Genomic DNA, 20805 nt, shown 5'->3' on the forward strand with positions numbered 1-20805 from the left:
TAAATCCAATCATACTTCAGATCTAGCAGTGGGAAAAATGATAAAAAAGATGATTCAAAGAAAGATGACAAAAAGAAAGAGTCAAAGGATGAAAAACATGATGATAAGAAAGATTTTAAAATTGAGAGGAAATCTGGATCCTCGCGTGCTGATGGAAGCAGATCGGGTAAGACCAAGTTTGAGTTGACTAATATTCAAATGCTCTTTTAACTTTGAGCATTTCTCTGACCAGTGTTTATTGCTACAGTATTATTCACACACCTTGCTGCATGGGTTTAGTCAGCTAATTTAAAGATGTAGATCTGAGTCAGATTTCCATTTAAAAATTTTTTTTTACACCAGAATTAAATTACTTTTGTACATAATTCTGGAAACGTAACATTTATCTGACTTTATAGTCCACTTTCTGCTTTCAGGAAGTCGTAGTTCCGAAAGAATAGTCGTAATGGATAAATGTAAAGGGGAACCAGTCATCAGTGTAAAGACAAAGTCGAAAGATGAGTTGGTGAGTCCTTTGTGTAATCCCATGAATAAAGACAGTCCTGTAGTTTAGATGAGATGCTTTGTTGTTTTGTTCCAGCCAAGTAAAATGCACCTAAAGCATATTAGAACCATACCACACTACACAACATAAAACAGGCCATTTGGCCCTTTTGGTCTGTGCCAAAAACATAACCGCTAGTCCCACTGACCTGCACCCATTCCATGACTCTCCAGGCCTCTCCCATCCACGTATCTATCCAGTTTATTTTTAAAACTTACGAGTAAACCTGTATTTACTATGTCAGATGACAACTTGTTCCACACCCCCCCCCTCTGAATGGAAAAAGTTCCCCCAATATTCCCCCAAAATCTTTCCCCTTTCACCCGAAAGCCAATTTTATTTATCTCTCCTAATCTGTGGAAAGAGCCTACTCGCATTTACTGTATGCCTCTCATAATTTTGTAACTCTCTTATCAAATCTCCCTTTCATTCTTCTTTTCTCAAAGGAATAAAGACCTAACCTGTTTAATCTCTCCCTGTAACTCAACTCCTGAAGACCCAGGAATCTTCTCTGCACTCTTTCTATCTTACTGATAGCCTTCCTATAGTTTAGCGACTAGAACTGCACACGATGCTTTAAATTTGACCTCACCAATTAAGCTCCATCTGCCACTTTCTGGGACACTTTTCCAGTTGGTCCAGATCCCTCTGCAAACTATGATAGCCTTCCTCGCTGTCCACATCGCCTCCAATCTTAGTGTCATCAGCAAACTTGTTAATCCATTTTACTACATTATCATCCAGATTATTAATATAGACAACAAGCAATGAGGCACACCACTAATCACAGGCCTCCACTTTGATAAACACTTTTCCACGCCACTCTACTCCCATTCAGCCAATTTTGAACCTAATTTACAATTTCTCCATGGATACCTAGTGTCTGACCCTTCAGAACAATCCTTCCATTTGGGACCTTGTCAGGGGCCTTACGAAAGTCCATGTGAACAACATTGACACCCTTTCCTTCTACAGGTATATGATCCTTTATCCGGAACCCTTGGGGGACATTGTGTTCCGAATTTCAGATTTTTCTGGATTTCAGAAAGCCAGATTTAAGCCCACCCGAATTGTGCTGCCGTATTCACCCCCACCCCCTTCCAGTCACCCTGCCGTCTCCCCCCACCCCACTTTGCCCGCCCGACTCGCGCTGCTGGTCTCCTGGCCCCCTCGCCCGCCCGACTCGCGCTGCCGGTCTCCCGGCCCGACTCGCGCTGCCGGTCTCCCGGCCCGACTCGCGCTGCCGGTCTCCCGGCCCGACTCGCGCTGCCGGTCTCCCGGCCCGACTCGCGCTGCCGGTCTCCCGGCCCGACTCGTGCTGCCGGTCTCCCGGCCCCCTCGCCCGCCCGACTCGCGCTGCCGGTCTCCCGGCCCCCTCGCCCGCCCGACTCGCGCTGCCGGTCTCCCGGCCCCCTCGCCCGCCCGACTCGCGCTGCCGGTCTCCCGGCCCCCTCGCCCGCCCGACTCGCGCTGCCGGTCTCCCGGCCCCCTCGCCCGCCCGACTCGCGCTGCCGGTCTCCCGGCCCCCTCGCCCGCCCGACTCGCGCTGCCGGTCTCCCGGCCCCCTCGCCCGCCCGACTCGCGCTGCCGGTCTCCCGCCCCGACTCGCGCTGCCGGTCTCCCGGCCCGACTCGCGCTGCCGGTCTCCCGGCCCGACTCGCGCTGCCGGTCTCCCGGCCCGACTCGCGCTGCCGGTCTCCCGGCCCGACTCGCGCTGCCGGTCTCCCGGCCCGACTCGCGCTGCCGGTCTCCCGGCCCGACTCGCGCTGCCGGTCTCCCGGCCCGACTCGCGCTGCCGGTCTCCCGGCCCGACTCGCGCTGCCGGTCTCCCGGCCCGACTCGCGCTGCCGGTCTCCCGGCCCGACTCGCGCTGCCGGTCTCCCGGCCCGACTCGCGCTGCCGGTCTCCCGGCCCGACTCGCGCTGCCGGTCTCCCGGCCCGACTCGCGCTGCCGGTCTCCCGGCCCGACTCGCGCTGCCGGTCTCCCGGCCCGACTCGCGCTGCCGGTCTCCCGGCCCGACTCGCGCTGCCGGTCTCCCGGCCCGACTCGCGCTGCCGGTCTCCCGGCCCGACTCGCGCTGCCGGTCTCCCGGCCCGACTCGCGCTGCCGGTCTCCCGGCCCGACTCGCGCTGCCGGTCTCCCGGCCCGACTCGCGCTGCCGGTCTCCCGCCCCGACTCGCGCTGCCGGTCTCCCGCCCCGACTCGCGCTGCCGGTCTCCCGCCCCGACTCGCGCTGCCGGTCTCCCGGCCCGACTCGCGCTGCCGGTCTCCCGGCCCGACTCGCGCTGCCGGTCTCCCGGCCCGACTCGCGCTGCCGGTCTCCCGGCCCGACTCGCGCTGCCGGTCTCCCGGCCCGACTCGCGCTGCCGGTCTCCCGGCCCGACTCGCGCTGCCGGTCTCCCGGCCCGACTCGCGCTGCCGGTCTCCCGGCCCGACTCGCGCTGCCGGTCTCCCGGCCCGACTCGCGCTGCCGGTCTCCCGGCCCGACTCGCGCTGCCGGTCTCCCGGCCCGACTCGCGCTGCCGGTCTCCCGGCCCGACTCGCGCTGCCGGTCTCCCGGCCCGACTCGCGCTGCCGGTCTCCCGCCCCGACTCGCGCTGCCGGTCTCCCGCCCCGACTCGCGCTGCCGGTCTCCCGCCCCGACTCGCGCTGCCGGTCTCCCGCCCCGACTCGCGCTGCCGGTCTCCCGCCCCGACTCGCGCTGCCGGTCTCCCGCCCCGACTCGCGCTGCCGGTCTCCCGCCCCGACTCGCGCTGCCGGTCTCCCGCCCCGACTCGCGCTGCCGGTCTCCCGCCCCGACTCGCGCTGCCGGTCTCCCGCCCCGACTCGCGCTGCCGGTCTCTCTCACCACTTGCCAAATTTTGGAGTTTCCCGATTTTAGATGTCCAGATAAAGGATCATGTACCTGTACTTTGTTGGTAACTTAAAAAAAAAACTCCAATTCATTAAACATGACCTACCACCCACAAAGCCATGCTAATCAGCCCTTGGCTGTCCAAATATTTGTATACCTGATCCCAGACTACCTTTCAATAATTTGCCTACTACTGCTGTCAGGTTTACTGGCCTGTAATTTCCTAGTTTATTTTTGGAGCCTTTTTTTAAATAACAGTACAATGTGAGCTACCCTCCAATCCTCTGACACCTCACTTGTGGATAAGATTGTTTTAAATATTTCTGCCCGGGCTCCTGCAATTTCTACGCTCATATCCCTCAAGATCTGAGGGAATTTCATAGTCATGCCTGGATTTATCTACCTTTATTTGCTGCAAGGCAGCAAGCATCTCTTCTTTGTTCCATGCTTCTACTGCTTGTTTCCCTCCCTTCCTTGTACATTATACCAGTTTCCTGAGTTAATACTGATGCAAAAAAACCTCATCTCATGAGGCTTCACATATAGATGACCACTCTGATCCTCTAAGGGACTAATTTTGTGCCTTGTATCCTTTTACTCTCAAAATTTGTAGAACCCCTTCAGGTTTACCTTCACATTATCTGCCAAAGCAACCTCATGTCTTTTTGCCTTCCTAATTTCCTTAAGTATTGTATTTTCTATACACCTCTAGTACCTTATTTGTTTCTTGTTGCCTATACTTACTATATTCCTTCCACTTTACAAGATTGGTAATGTCCCTTGAAAACCAGGGTTCCCTATGCCTGTTAACTTTGCCTTTAATCCTGACAGAAACATGCAAACTCTGCACTCGGAAAATTTCACCTTTGAAGGTGAAAGCAACATCCCAATCCACTCTTCTCAGGTTATCTAATTTCTACAAAATTGGCCTTTCTCCAATTTAGAATCTCATCTTAAGGACCAGACCTATCTTTATCCATAATAAACTTGAAACTAATGACATTAGGGTTGCTGGACCTCTACATATAAATACTGGTTCAGAAATACTTGTCTGAGCACATTTGACAAGCTTCAAGCCATCCAGCCCTTTTACAATATGGGAGTCCCAGTCAATATGTGGAAAATTAAAATCTCCTACTATCGCAACTTTGTTTTTCTTACATCGGTCTACTATCTCTTTACACTTTTTCCATTCTTCCACCTCTTCCCCCTCTAGCATGTCTGAAACAACAGAACCCCAGAACATTGAGCTGTCAGTCCTGACTCTCTTGCAAGTAATGTCATAATCCCACGTGCCAATTAACATAGTCTGCCTTTCCGACAATACTCCTTGCATTGAAATAAATCACCTGAGAACATTTCTATCATGTACAAATTTTGATTTCTATCTATTCTTGCATCACTTTTATCCTTCTCCACCTCATTATCTACTCTTAACACTCTGGTTTCACTCCCCCTGTAAATCTAGTTTAAACCTACTGGAGCAGCATTATTAAACCTGCCCACAAGGATATATGTCCCCTCCAGTTCAGATGCAAGCCATCCCATCAGAAAAGGGCCCACCTACACTGTTTCTCTAGCCACATGCTGAGCTGGATTATCCTCTTATTTCTAAACTCACTAGCATGTGGCGCAGGTTGCAATCCTGAGATCACTACCCTGGAGGTCTTCTCCTTCAGTGTTGCACCTAACACCCTGAATTCTCCTTTCAGGGCCTCCTCACCCTTCGCATCCATGTCATTGGTCCACCTATGGATCACAACATTGGCTTCTCACCCTCCCTTCTGAGAATGCCATGAACTCAGTCTGAGATACCTTGAACCTTGGCACCAGGGAGGCAACATACTTTTTGGGATACTTGCATCGCCTCTACAGAATCTCTTATCTGTCTCCCTAACTGGAATCCCGTATCACTACAGATCACCAGACTCCATGCCAGACCTGATCACTGTGCCTTGTGCCTGATAGGTCATCCCCTCAACAGTATCCAAAATGGTAATTTTGTTATTCAGGGGATGCCCTGACTGCCTGCCTGTCTCCTTTGCATTACACATCTACCCTCCTCCTGCCTCCTGGGTGTAACAATATCCCTATAACTTGTTTCAGTCATCCTCTTTGATATTCGAGTTTATCCAACTCCATCTCCAATTCCTTAACTCGGTTTGTCAGGAGCTGCAGCTGGATGCACTTCTTGCAGATGAAGCCATCAGGGATCCTGCTGCCTTCCCTGACATCCTGCAAGAGCAGCATTCTCTTGCCTTAGTTGCCGTGTCTAACTCATTCTCTCACTAACATATTCACTCTCTCGCTGTCTCCTATCTCAATTTCTTTCTATCTGATGCTACTGTTCCTTGTGAATTTACAATAACTTGCTGCCATAATATGCTGGTAATGTGACTTGGGGGAGGCAAAAAAAATGTTTTGGCCAATTGTAGGAAAAACTGGAAATTTCCTCCCTGGCAGTCAAGCAGAGCTCAAGGAGATATGTGATACAGTATGCTACCAGCAAACTTTATTCTAATCTTTATTGCTTGTTCTAATTGAACAAGATTCTAATCTCCTTTCGGTTGAACTCCTGCTCCTCTCATTTGAGCTCTCGCTCACTTCTTCCTTGGTGATCTGTCCTCAGCAGATTCCACTGTGGTCTCCCATGGCTTTCTGGTCAGCCACTCAATCTGAAGCAGTAGGAAGGCTTCCAAGGAGCCTCCCCTGAAGTATAGTATACATCACTGGTAGAACTCATTTAATATTGTGTTAAAGTTGGGGGGGAAAGGTAAAGGAAATCTGTTTTGGTCGAACTTTGGCTTTTGGACTGGAGTTGGTCCAGTCCGTTCTATTTTCAATCCATGCATAGAGCAGAAGCTGCTTCGACATGAATCTTGAAAAGCAATTCTAAGATTTGTACAACAGTAAAATGAAATGAAGAATAAAGTTGTATGGTCAATTTTGCTCTGGAGGCTGATCAAAATGCAATTGCACAATTTTGAACAGAGTACATTTGAGAAAATAGTGCCCCATATATATCCTGCCCAATTTATTTTTAAAGGGGTGGGAGAAACATGTTTAGCTGTTAGAGATCACAGCTAGTTCAGAGGGATAACTTCAAGCTGGGATTCCCTCACATTCTGCAGCAAGTTAGAATTTTTTGCCTTTCTATCTTCAAAGCCATGTTAATCGAATTTCTTCTCCTTTTGAATCTATGTAGTGCATCTGCCACATTAACCAAATGTCTCTAAGCCTGTCTGCCCTCTTGGAAATGTAACATTAAACATTAAATTTCCTGTTTGCTCATTTCATGCAGTCATGAGCTAAAATGAGAGTTCCATCTTTTACCTCTACAATATGACAGTATCTCATTAAGAGGTTCAATCTGTGACTAAAAATGGGCTAGATTATAGTCCCTTTTTAAGAATGTCTACATTAATGCTGTTTCGGTTTAAGCAGCTGATAACCTTGCTCTAGACTCCAATGTTAGGTCTCTTTTTTAAGCAGTTCAATTTAAAACATTAAAGTTGAAGAGGAAACTCTTTTTGTTAATATTAGTCTGCAAAAAATATGGACAACAAATCAGACAGCAAGGAAAAGGACAAAAAGGATATGTTGTCCTTTGATAAGATCAAAGAACAGCGGGAACGGGAGCGGCAAAGGCAGCGGGAGCGGGAGATTCGTGAAATAGAAAGACGCAGGTAAGGTAAATCTTAACAGAAAATTTAATTTTCCATTTTGTCATATTGCATAATATGTATTATGCAATGTATATGTATACATATTGCATAATATGTATTATGTATGGCTATTAACGAACTAGATCAAATACTAAGAATTTGGGGTATTTTGATTTTCCAATTGAGACATGTGCAACTGAATGCATGGCATAAGGATTTATGTTTGGATCCATTTAATGGTCCTCTCATAGTGTACCCCATGCAATATAAAATGACTGCACCAAACCATTGACTGGCCTGAATTCACTCTAGGCCTGGTTCACTGATGGGTTCAGTACACTACTGCTTTGTGTATTTATCCTTGTGACGTGAGGTTTGTTTTAAAGCAAGTTTGTGTCATCCAAGACCTTGGAATGAATTAGGGTAGCTATTAAAAATGTAAATTTAGTATTGGTGACTAGCTCGAGCAGTAATTCCATAGTAAATTGATTTAAAGGTTGGAATATTTTGCTTGTGCTTCAAAGCAAACGACACAAAAGGGACTGTTGTATGTTAAAGGTGAGAGGAAAAGCATGCTTGTAGTGTCTGTATCACTGTCATCATTTAGTAATGGTATTCTTGGAGCTCTTCAGCTTCTTTCGTGAAAGCACAATTTAAACTGAAATAATGGATATCACAAAAGCATGTTATTCTCCAGTCTCATTGATTCCCTGATTACCATGGTTTGATAATCCCTCTATTTATTCATCTTTCATGTTCCAAACCTTCCCAACATTAACCTCTTAAAACTGCAGCACCTGGGTAACACTCCTGCAACCCAGGTGCGATTACTGGGGCAAAGGTGCTGGAAGCACCTTTTAAATTGCGGGAGGATTTCCCATTGAATCGCCAACCTGGCGATTTAAGGGGTATCCTGCCCCTGCAATGAGGCGTCACTTACTGGAAGTACTGTCAGATGTTCAGATGGTGCCTATCCGGTGATGAATGCATGCATGCAAGCGCTGATGTTACCAGAATAAATGGGTAACTGTGTTTTCCCTGACTACCTCTGAGGTAGGTCAAGGACCAGTTTGGATTCTGATGGGGTTTACTGGGTCAGACCCTTTCTAACTGCTGCATAACTGGGGCGCTAACTGGGCAATTTTACATGGCAGTTTGAAAGGGCCTGTTGAGCATCATGGCCAAGGTTAGTGACAAAGGGAAACATGGATTGGAGACTTTCTTCACATGAATGGGGTAGCTAGACCGAGGAATCCATGGAGAAAAGTGCTGAGGCAACAAGACCATGGGTAACTGGAGAATCTTGGGATGTATACCAGTGAGTGTTATATTTGTGAAGGAGGAGTCCATGAAAACATTAGTAAATAAGGCTGTGAGTTTTTAGTTTGGATCTACTGAAGATCACTGAGGGTAAATGAAAACAATACTTCATGAGGTTATGCCATTCAACTGAGTTGAAACAAAACTGACAAGAAACTAAAGTTATATTAGAATTTTAAGAAAACTAAGACGTTTGTGGCCAGCACTAAAGTGAAGATGAAGACTTGCAACCTTTTTAGTTTCTGAGCTGAAGTTTTATAGGATGAAACCTAGATCTAAAATCACACACTGGTTCAACTGCATTAATTGTGACTGTTCCATATTAGGTTGCTTCAGGCAGACAATATGGGTAGTAGGGAAACATAAACAGTAGATGGATTGTTGGGAAAACAATGAGCTGCTGGAGGGACTCAATAGGTCAAGCAGCATCCATTGATAGAAATGGTCAGTTAAAACTTTAGGTTGTGGCCCTTTATAGAGACTGAAGTGGGAAGGGATGACATTAATCATATTATAGTGATATGGTATTGAGGGTGGGAGTTGTGCATAGAGAAAAGGGCCACTATAGGGGGGGGGGGGGGGTTTAGAAAAAAATAACCAGTTAGTGATAGAAACTACAACGCATTAGAGGTGGTGGCTACCCAGTGTTCGAAAAATCAATATCATGCCACTGGGTTTAAGGCTGTCTAGGAGGAAGATGATGTGTTCCTCGGTTTTATGTTTGGCTTCACTCTGGCAATAGATGAGGCCAAGGACAGCTGTGTGGTGAAGGGAATTGGAAAAGTTGGCTACATGAGTTCTAGCCTAGATCCACTGATTGTGCAGGTGTTCAGTGAAGTGGTCACCCAATCTCTAAATGAATGAAACACCATTTTGTATTTCTCCTGGAAATCTTAACACCATTGATTTTTTTTTCTAATTCCAGATGACCAACTCTCACGCATGCTCTCTCTCACTTTTTCTTCTCCTTCCCCACCCCATTCTCTATCTGATTCCACAGTTTACATCTTTTAGTAACTTTACAGTCTCTCCATGCCGCCCACCTGTCCAAGTATCTCTTAGTCCCTTCTCTTCCCCCCCCCCCCCCACAAGCTTGTACCATCCCTTGACATAGTTGAAATTTTCCTCATTTTAATTTGCATTAAGTACAAACAAAAATGTTGACTACCATAGGTGCTGCCTGACCCGCTGAGTTCATCAAATAGCTTATTGTTTGCTCTGGCTTTCTTTCTGGGCAATAGCACATGTAAATAAATTTACAAAAACTGTGAGGGTGGTGGGTGTGTTCTTTGCAGCTTTTGATTTAAAAAAAAAAGTATTTTGGGGGGAAAATTCATGCTGCTTTGTGATAGTTTTATATAAAAAAAATTCCACATAATCCTAGCCACATGCAAAATAGAGTAGTCAAATATAATTACCAAGTCCATTATACATAATGGTATAAAACTCCAACCTCCCTGTAAACAAAATCCCAAGGAAAAAAAAGTAGAAATGAAAGTAAGAAAACGAGGGCACCCCTCACCACACAGTTCAAATAATTTATATTTTTTAATACTTCTCAGCTGGCTAATGAGGTTCAAAGCTTAGGGAAAATATCTAAGTTAATTCCCTCAATTTCTAAATGCGGGTGCCAAATTTTCATAAATTAATTATGAAATTTTCTTTGGAGGGTGAGATGTTAAGAGTTTCTTTAGACAAACTGACATGGAAATTTGAGTGCTATAAGGTAGCTCAAATTAGATTTTTATTTTTGTTGAGGGAGAAAAGCCAGCAGGGATTAAAATAAAAATTGATAAAATAGGAGAGGATATCAGTAGACTTCATATATAAATGGGAATCAAAATTAAGGGTTTAATTTGATTAAGTGAAAAACAGACACAAATGCTGTAAAAACTCAGCAGGTCAATCAGTGCCTTTATGTAACAAAGGTTAAGATACATCACCAACATTTTGGGCTTGATGTATCTTCACCATTGCTACATAAAGGCACTGTTTGACCTGAGTTTCTCCAGCATTTGTGTGTTTTTCACTGAATTGAAATTAATATCTTTTGTGGTATTTTTAACATTTTATTTATAATTTTTAAAATATTCTAATAGGGAACGTGAAAAATGGGAGAGAAAGCTTATGCGAGACCGTGAAGAACGGGAGCTGCTCCAAAGAGAGAGAGAGCGGCTTGAAATTGAAAGGAAGCGTCTTGAAAGGGAGCGGCTAGAACGGGAGAGACTGGAACGGGAGAGATTCCAAATAGAGCAGGTAAAATGGGCACAATGTTAATAATCTTGTATTCATTGTCAACATGGTCATGCGTGCTCACATTTCATTTAGTGTGACTGCTACTTTAAGGGTTAATACGTAGTGCAAACATTCACAGTTGTGGTGAGACTGGATGGCATCATCGAGTACAAACTATAAACAAAGTTGATGCTCTAAAGAAAGCAAAAGAACAGTTACAGGTATTAATTGGTTGTAACCCAGTTACTTGATGTATTCATCACTTATCAGGTAAGTACTATGGGAGCTCTGAAGCTGGGTGCTGAGTAGTATTGAAGGAGCTTTAGGTTGATATTGGGGTTCTGCAGGTTGCTGTGATGACATAATTGACTGGTTGATGGAATCCTAGGGTCAGCATCAGATTATTTCATGTAACTGATGAAGTGGTATGTGTCATTATCTGTAGTGGCCTCTTAAACATTATGACTAGCTCTCATTTGTAGTCTGTTTAGGACAATGTATTGAGTGGTTTATAATCCTTGTTTAATTCAAACTGGAGCTTTTGTTAATTCAATTGAAATGTTAACTGTTTAAACCACAGTCTATTAATCTAAAAAATGTACTTTTCTGATGCTGTACAGGAAAGGAGGCGGGAACAGGAGCGGATTAATAGAGAAAGAGAAGAACTCCGGCGTCAACAGGAGCAAATGCGTTATGAACAAGAGCGCCGTGGTCTTAAAAGACCATATGATAGTGACAGGTAAATGTTGAATCCAAACATTTGATTTTTACTTTGGCAATTTGTAATGTGCAATCCTTACTAAAAAAAAAACATTTTTTTTTTACAGGCGAGATGATCAATATTGGCCTGATCAAAAACGTATAGCGCTGGATAGTGACAACAAATACAGCAGCCATGCATCCGACTTTGGCCGCCCAGAGCGGTTCAGTGATTTTGACCATCGGGATCGAGGTCGTTCATTTATCGATATGCAGATGGACAGGTAAGCTATCATTCAGACAGTACAAGGCAATACATTATGTTGACATGATGATGAAGGAGAGGTGTTAATTAGACTAAATGTGGATTTAAGAGCCTGGTTCTTAAATTCACACTGAGAATTTTAGATAAATGAAGTTGAATTGGGGATTTGGAGACGAGAGATTGCAGATGCTGAAATCTGGAGCATAAAGGAATCTTCTGGAAGAACTCAACAGGGGAAGGGGATAATGGAGGAAGATGAGACATGCAGGGTGAAACTGAGACAGCTGATGGGTTGAAACATTGGGTGCTTGTCTTGGAAGGTGAAGGACAGTTGCTTCAGATAGAATTGATGGGATGGGGATGCTGATGTTGAAAAATGGTTCCTGTGTTGAGAAATGCAGCTTTTTATCATTTTTCCTACTCTTGTACATCAAGCTCTCCTGGATAAGGTACCATATGTGTCTCCTTTTCACATCAACTAACTTTGGAGTTCTGTTTGAGAATTTAGTATCTTGTCCCGGTGTTTGGTCTGTCGTCCTACAAGTCGGGCCTCTTGTGCTTATTTCTGAGTACTAGAAATGCAAGGAACTCAGCTGAATTGTATTTGCCTCCGGTCATTTGTTGAATGATGTTACCTTACATCTGGACCTCAGTTTCTATGAAGACCAAGATTTGACTTTTTTTGTCTGTGTTTTCCTGTCTTTAATTAAAATTGTTGCTAAGAAAAGTGAAGATGGTCATTTATTTGATTAATTTCTCTTGCTCAGGCGAATGGATCGCTTTGAACGGAGAGATAGTGGCCCGCCACGTCGTGATGAAATACCTTTTGGAGGAAGATTTGACAAGAGACCAGATGGGTTTCATGAAAGACGGGGTAGTAGCCGAGGCCGCGAGATCATGATAAAATCTGGTCGAGATCATGAAAGACACCTTGTTCATAGTTCTCATCGCAACCACAGTCCTCGACGGGAATCTCCACGAAGAGGGCCACCTCGTGGGGAGTGGAAACTTGATAGGATGCCAGAACGGCGTGATTCTGGGTATAAATTTAATTTTATGTCTCAAATTTCAGAGAAGGGGACATACATGTTACTGAAATTGATTAGTTTATCATTTTGACTCCTTTTGAGTTGGTATCAATTTTGTGGCTGTACTAGATTGCATTTGATGGATTTTGTGACCTACAGATCTATGGCACAAAACATGGGATTTCCAACTTCCACGTGCTTTGTAAGATGTATCTGTATTGCAACATTTTTGGTCCACTACCCTGCTTTTGCAGCACAATCCTGGTCAACTATGCATGTTTGAATTTAAACTTGTTCTGGAGGTTTAAGTTAATTTGCATTCCCTCATGGCCAAGGTTGAGTAGAATTCGTTGAACTGCACATGGCAAACAGCACACTGAATATTAAATCTAAGCAATTTGAGTGACACAGTTAGGGTAGCAGTTAGCGCAGCACTATCACAGCTCCTATAACCTGGGTTTGAATCCCCCTTTCTCCCCCCGACTGCGTAGGTTCTCTTCTCTTTCCACCCCCCCCCCCCCTTAAAACGTATGGGGGTTGTAGGTGTTTTGGGGTATTTGGTCAGCACAGGCTGTTACTGTGCTGTATATATTTTAAACTTTGAGTTAAGGAAAGTAGCAGTTCTAACTATGGAAAGTATGCATGGGAGAACTTGACTGTGTTTAATCATTATTTTGTATATTACGAGGATGTGAAAATGTTCCAGTATTTGTCAACATTTATACTGCATGAATTTAATGTTTTAATTGTAGCTAAGACATATTCAGTTTGTGGTTTTGCTCCCTCTTTCAGGGAGACATGGTTCCATTTTTCATTTGGAATTCTAGAGTAAAATGGTATTAGGACCATTTCGTGCACAGTAGCTGCTAAGTCAAATAAAGATTTTGCTGATTATCAAACTTTTTTTAATCCACATTTTTGTGTTTGTGGAATTCCCATATTGATACGTTACCAGAGAATATGTGCACAATTCCAAAAATCAGTTTTATTTGAGCACCTTTGATATCCTGGAGTAGTTGTGGTGAGCAAGAGTGGGTGGGAGTTCTGATGGAATTGATTTAATTGGCCTTTGGCTGGCAGAAAAATTCATAGAAAACATTAATTTTGTCCTGCGACTTTCTGAACTTTAACCAGTGAATTGGGTAAAATGTTTTTAACTGCTAGCTGTTCTGTGCTGTGTATCTTAATTTGATACAATTTCTGTTTACACTAATGTGTATGTATGATTGCTTTTAATGTATTTTTATTTGATTTAATAGGTATTGCTGTGAAATTCTGGTCAAATAACATGTAAATTTATTGGAGAGTTGTTTGTGGGATTTCTCTATGGGCCAGTTAATAAATGTCAGATTAATTGCCTAGTTTGTCCCAAGTGAAATTAAAATACTCAATTGAAAGTCACATCTCCATTTATTGAATTTGTGTTTCTTTTCATTTCAGTTCCCGAGGCATAATTGGTGATCGAGATGGTCAGGTAATATTTCACTTTGCTTGACTTTATACTGTATTTTTCCAATTATCCAAAATTCTTGGGACTGGGCCCTATCTCAGTTGTGGATTTTTCAGATATTCAAAAATTTTCTCTAAAGCAGCCCAATAGCATCAGATGACAATTTATAAATAAGTAATCAGTGCTATCCTTCAACGTGTAACCTGTGGACAAATGTCTCCTTTCTAAATCTGATTCCTTGTAGCCCCACTTGGGCACAATGGGTAAATTATTTTTCAATTTTTTTCAAGTTGTGACATCATGTCTCACCTGAAAAAGCTTTCAGATATTCAGAATTTCAGTTAATCATAAATGAACTGCATATGTATCTAAATCATTGGGATCTTAAAAACAGTATTGTATAGTTGGTGTTTTGATGCAAAGAAATGTCCAATAAAGTGTTTGTGGATCATACTTGCAGATGGAAAGGTGGGGGGGGGAGGTGAAATGCATGTCTAAAGTCCCTCGCAGTCACATCATTTGGCCTTTGGATCTTTGCACACCTAGAAGATAAACATTAAGGAGCTGTTGTGTTCAGAATAGGTTCGATAGGTTCAAAGAAAATCAAGTCTGGACTGGACACATGTCGTCGACAAACAGTCCTCTTTATTGAGGAACGGGGGATTCGCAAAAGAGCGCGCGCACACTGACTAATCCAGAATAATACACACATAACTACAGGTGCAGATAAATCCCTGCTAAACATTGACCATGGCTTGATATCTGGGTCAGGGCCTGTTGCAGAGTCCATGGTTGGCAAGGTGGACTTCAGCAAAGGTTTCAAGGCAGTCATAAGAAGGCAAGACTCCATGTGCTAAGCTTTTTCAATGCAGTCCATGTGACCTGTGAGGGCCAATCACACATCAATCTCATGAGTGGGCAGGTCTAGCTTGATTGGTAGGTGAGGTGACATCCAACTAGGTTCCAGGCAGAGAGGCAGATTGCATGATCCTCTACAATCCACATTACAGGAGTTAATGAAGCAGTTCAGATGTGGAGCAAACTTATTAGAAATAGTTCCTGAAAGCTAGATTTGAGAATGCACTGTAACCAAGAGCTACAATAGATAAATAGATGAATGAGGGAGGTCCATGTAGAAGTTCGAACTGCCTCTAGGGATTTGGCAAACATCCCTATCTGATATGATGCAAGGAAGAAGGTGGTTGCGTTGGTGGAATTGGAGAGTATGTATCATCATTCTCTAAATTAGGGTGCAGAATGCCCATTTTAATGACTGCATGCAAATTTAATATTGATGTCCACGCTAAAACTGAAATATGAACAGCCTATAAAGTGAGGCAGCATTATACATTTTAAGATGTTCTTCTATGGATGTACATGAGTGACGATGATTCAAGTCCTTTTAGTACAAGAGTATGAAAAGGAAAAAGATCTTTGTCCTACCAGTTCAGTTTGTAATTATTATTCCAATATGACAGTCTTGTATTTAAATGAAAGGAATGTTCACAAAGCAAAGTGTAAAAAAAAAAACCCAAAATAATTGCATTTAAACATTCAGCACTATCCTGATGGAAGACATGGAGGATCAGAACGCCATGCCCGTGATTCAGGGTCACAGCGTGAAAGTTGGGGCGGATCTGGAGGCGGCTATGGACCTGGCATGAAACGTGTGGGAGACAACCGAGGAGGAATGATGCCTCCACAGTCAAGGTAAACTTGGCCAAAAGGCATTGTGTTAGGGCTATAAATGGAGGAACGATGGGCGATGGTCTGAAATGCTACAAGCAATGGCCTTTGAGACAATTCGTTAGTGAGAACAGGAATATGTTGGTCAATCGAGAGCTGTACTATGTATGTGAAACTTGGAAGTGGATGATTCCTGCTGATGGACATTTTGGACTTTGGAGAGAACATTTAAAATTGTCAAGTTAGCTATTTATTACTGACCTGGTGGATTCCAGTTGTCGGTATGTGTGGGCAAAAGCATCATAATAACCAGATTTCTTGAACAAATATATTCAACATTCTCTATTTTCTCTTCATAACTTTTTGCTTGTTCATCTTGATGCTGTATCCTTGGAAAACTAAATAATTTTAGTCATTGAAAAATATATGAAATGAAAGGCAACCAATTCCCTTTTGTGTTCATGTTGTTCAAAACCATTTGCCAAATCTAATCCCACCTTCCAATTCCAGGTATGTTTTCTTGCATGTCTTCCAAGTACAGGTTTAATGTGGTGAGAGTTTGTCTCTACCTCTTACACGCAATGAGTTTTCAATCAATGCCACACAGTACAGTGGCCACAGTGTTGTGCTGACCTAATAACCTACTCGAACAACTTCCTAGAATTTCCCTACTGCGTAACCCTTGATGTTTCTCATTTCCATGTGCCTATCTAATGGTCTCTTAAAAGATCTTATTGTATCTGCGTCCACCATCTCAAGTAGGATGGACAATGGAGAGGCTGTAGATCTTGTGTATTTGGATTTTCAAAAGGTTTTTGGTAAGGTGCTGCGTAAGAGGCTCCTTAATAAGATGAGAGCCCATGGAATTGCAGGAAAGATATTAGATTGGGTGGAGCATTGGCTGGTGGTCCAAAAGCAAAGGGTGGGAATAAAGGATTCTTTTCTGGTTGGTTGCTGGTTAATAGTGGTGTTCTGCAGGGGTCAGTATTGGGGACCCCTTTTTACAATGTACATTGATGATTTAGATTATGGATTGAATGGTTTTGAGGCCAAGTTTGCAGATGACACCAAGGAAGGTGGTGGAGTAGGAAGTGTTGAAGAAACCGAAAGGTTACAGAGAGACTTGGACAGTTTAAGGGAGTGGGTAAAGAAATGGCAGATAAGATACAATGTTGAGAAATGTACAGATGTTCTCTTTGGAAGAGGAAATAAACAAGCAGATTATTATTTGGATGGGAAGAAAATTCAGAAGCGCAAATGGACTTGGGGGTCCTCGAGCAGAGGATGTGGATTTGTGAAGTTCATTACCACATACAGCTGTGGAGGCCATATTATTAGGGGAGTGTAAGAGGGAGATCGGTAAGTCATGGTGTCGAGGGATATGGGAAAAAGGCTGGAACCAGATGTGGCAACAGTTTAGCTCAGGGTGGATTTGCGGAGCAGACCTGATGGGTCGAATAGTCTTTTTCTGTTCCTTTTGTGACCTTGCGACTGCTGTGGTCAACACGTTCCATACACCCATTGCTCTGTGTGGAAAAAACTTGCTTCCTGCGTTCTGCCTGTACTTCCAAGTACCTTCAAACTGGTCCCTGGTTTCACCCATTTCAGCCTGGGGGGGTGGGATGCAGGGAATAGGGGGGGCTCTTGGCATCCAAGAAAAGTTTCCTTTTTAAAACCCAGAAATTAAATTTGGAGTTGGGCTATTTGTGTGTTTCTTCCACATCAAGAAAATGGAATTGTGGAACTTGCTCCTACTTGTGTTTGCCAATGCTAGGCGTTGACGCTAGTCATCCTGTACACTCTTATCAGGTCACCCCTCATTCTGTCACTTCAAGATCACTCAACCTATCCTCGTAAAGCATGATCCTCATCAGGCAAGATCTTTGTAAATCTCCTCTGCGCCCTGTCTATATCATCCACATCTTTCCTCCAATGGGGTGACAAGAACGGAACACAATATTCCAAGTGGGGTTGACTAAGGTTAGAGGGCTGGATGGGCTAGTTCGTTAAGTGTGTTCAAGATTGTTTTCTGAATCAATTAGTAGAAGAACCGACTTGGGACAGTGTAATACTGGATCTCCTGTTAGGGAACAAGCTAGGTCAGGTATCAGACATTAATGTTGGAGATCAAATTGGGTCTAGTGATCATAATTCTGTTAGTTTTAAGGTAGTTTTAGGGAGGAGCAAGGAGGGGCCTTGCTGTAGATTACCATAGATTAAAAGGTGATTTAGGAAGGCTGGAGGTGTGGGCTGAGAAATGGCTGATGGAATCTAATACAGATAAATGTGAGGTGTTAAATTTTGGAAAGGCAAATCTAAATAGGTCATATACATTAAATGGTAGGCTATTGAGATGTGCAGAGCAACAAATGGATTTAGGAGTTGTGGTAAATAGTACCCTCAAGGCTGATACTCAGGTAGATGGTGTGGTGAAGAAGGCATTTGGAATGTTGGGCTTCATAAATCGGAGTATTGAATTCAAGAGTAGGGAGGTTATGATGAAATTGTGCAAGGCATTGGTGAGGCCAAATTTGGAGTACTGTGTACAGTTTTGGTCACCAAATTATAGGAAAGATATAAACAAAATAGAGAGTGCAGAGAAGTTTCACAAGAATGTTGACAGGATTTCAAGGTTTGAGTTACAGGGAAAGGTTGTGCAGACTGGGGATTTTTTCTCTGGAGCGTAGAAGATTGAGAGGGGACTTGATAGAGGTTTAAGATTTTAAAAGGGACACAGAGTAAACGGATAGGCTTTTTCAATTAAGAGTGGGGGAGATTCAAACTAGAGGGCATGGTTTAAGATTGAAGAGGGAAAATTATAAGGGGAACATGAGGGGAAATTTCTTTACACAAAGGGTGGTGGGGATGTGGAATGAGCTTCCGACAGACGTGGTCGAGGCGGGATCATTGGTTACATTTAAGGAAAGACTAGATAGTTACATGGATAGGAGAGGACTGGAGGGGTATGGACAGGGTGCTGGTCAGTGGGACTAGGAGGGTGGGGATTTGTTACGGCATGGACTAGTAGGGCCGAACTGGCCTGTTCTGTGCTGTAAGTGGTTATATGGTATAGCAGTAATATTACTGCATGGCTCTTCAACACTATCCTGCAGTTAAAGAAGGCCATAGAAATTATCAACAGTGTCAAACTGAGCAGCAGTTTTGAGAATCCTATGGGCACAGGCCCCATGACCTGACACTTTTCTGGGTTAAACTCCAGCTGCCCCTTCAGTTCAAGACTATATCCTCTGTGTGGCTTTATAACCTCTGGCATCTCTCCAAGCTATCCATAACACTCATTTTCATGTCATCTACAAGCTTGCTACCCACTTTTTCACTTCCTCATCCAGGTCATTTATAAAAATTAGAGAGGAGGGGGTGCCATAACAGATCCTTGGTCACCATCCTCCATGCAAAATATGAACTATCTCCAACTACTGTTCTCTGGGCAAGCCAATTCTATTTCCACAAAGCAAGGCCTCCCAGGATTCAGTCCCTTTCTGAATGAGCATTTCATGGGGAACCTTATAAAATGCCTTGCTGAAATCCACCACTCTACTTTCATCTCTGCTTTGTTACATCCTCAAAGAATTCAGTCAGGCTTGTGAGACATGACCTTCCCCTGATGAATTCATGTGGACTATCCTTATCAGATTATGCATGCGAATCCTGTCTCAAAATCTTCTCCAACAGCTTGCCCACCATTGAAGTAAGACTGGTTTATAATTTCCTGGGTAATTTTGACCTTGACACTGAGCGAAGAACATACTTTTCTGTGACCATAGAAATGCTAGTCTACTTTCCTGATTATAGAATCCCCACTGACATTGATCTTTTTACCTTTCTCCTTTCCTCTTTATATAGCTGAGCAACCATACTGCAATTGTCAGAGTTTAGCTGTACACTTCAGGAGAGCCCTTTCCCTGGGGAGATGTGGCAGAGGCTCCATATGGCCGTCTTTTTCTCTTTAGGTCAAGTTTTCCCTGACTGCAGTCTGAAAAACCTGGGATGGGGGGGGTAGGGGGTGGAATCTTTCTATAAAATGCAGCCTCTTTATCTTGAAAGTTCTGTTAGCATAGCATTGGCAAATACAGAAGCAAGTTTCAGATATCGCGGAAAGATCCTTGTTGGGGTGCTAGAAATGTGGAGCAACAAAGAATTAGAGTAATTGAGGCAGATACCAATTATACAGTTAAGGTATTTTTGTATAGAAGTGGAAATCGTGACCAAGACAGAATGCTGAAAGAAAATGTAGGTGATGTAGAATGTGATTAAGTTGTCGCTTTGAACAATGACTCTAATATTTTGCACTGATCATGACTGTTAGGGGTACATTTCACTAGTTTTAAAATGATCAAGTTGGATTAAACAGTGTAACGAACAGCTAAGGAAAGAGAAGGTCCCCTCCAGGGGTGGACAGGTGTATAATGGTAATCTGTGTCATGAAGGCATGGTTAATGAGTGGGTCCTTTGTGAATCTGAGAACTAAGGGAAGTGTGTGCTGATAATTTCAGAACCTGTCTTCATCGGGGAGGGGGAAGTGTTGGAAATATTTACATTAAATCCCAGGCCATGTCAGGATTTATCCCAGAGTTCTATGAAAAATGGAAATTACTGCAGCACTGACAAATTTCAGGTGAGGTACCAAAAGGATGGCTAATGATCAAAGGTCAGTAGGAATATAGTACTGGAAACTGAGCTGTTGGCCCTTGTATCAGTAGTGGATAAGTTGTTGGATTTGTGTTCACTTGGAAAGGCAGAGACTGTTGGAGAAGTAAGAAAAGATTATGGCCTGTATACCTGAGAATCTTTGAAGAAACGAATGCAGAGTGGTAATTTTGGGTTAAACGAACTTGAGTAATGCTTTTGACAAAGGACGCTAGTTCTGAAGGTTAAGGGACAGGATTCAAGGCATGTTGGTAGACTGGGTAGTGATGAGCATTTTTCTTGATGCAAGTCTATCATGATACAAAGATAGGTATTGTGACAGCAAGGAAGATTTTCAAGGCTTCCAGATCTGGACCAATTGGGAGAATGGGCTAATAAAATGACATGGAG

The 20805-nt window shown here is 43.6% G+C and overlaps 1 protein-coding gene across 4 annotated transcripts in view; it reads left to right on the forward strand.

Annotated features, from left to right (window-relative positions):
• safb (scaffold attachment factor B) overlaps positions 1-20805 on the forward strand; it is a 59592-nt gene that overhangs the window by 30896 nt on the left and 7891 nt on the right. For all 4 annotated transcript variants that reach the window (XR_011354526.1, XM_069928449.1, XM_069928451.1 and 1 more), the window contains 9 exons: positions 21-166; positions 417-505; positions 6943-7085; positions 10484-10640; positions 11240-11358; positions 11447-11602; positions 12351-12623; positions 14052-14085; positions 15620-15771. Coding sequence is in view for 3 of the 4 variants with exons in the window: in XM_069928449.1 (XP_069784550.1) it covers positions 21-166; positions 417-505; positions 6943-7085; positions 10484-10640; positions 11240-11358; positions 11447-11602; positions 12351-12623; positions 14052-14085; positions 15620-15771 (1269 nt within the window). In the remaining variant the exon portion in view is untranslated. The remainder of the gene's footprint in view (positions 1-20; positions 167-416; positions 506-6942; positions 7086-10483; positions 10641-11239; positions 11359-11446; positions 11603-12350; positions 12624-14051; positions 14086-15619; positions 15772-20805) is intronic.

The sequence above is a fragment of the Narcine bancroftii genome, chromosome 3, assembly GCF_036971445.1.
Source record: "Narcine bancroftii isolate sNarBan1 chromosome 3, sNarBan1.hap1, whole genome shotgun sequence".
NCBI classification, from domain to species: Eukaryota; Metazoa; Chordata; class Chondrichthyes; order Torpediniformes; family Narcinidae; genus Narcine; species Narcine bancroftii.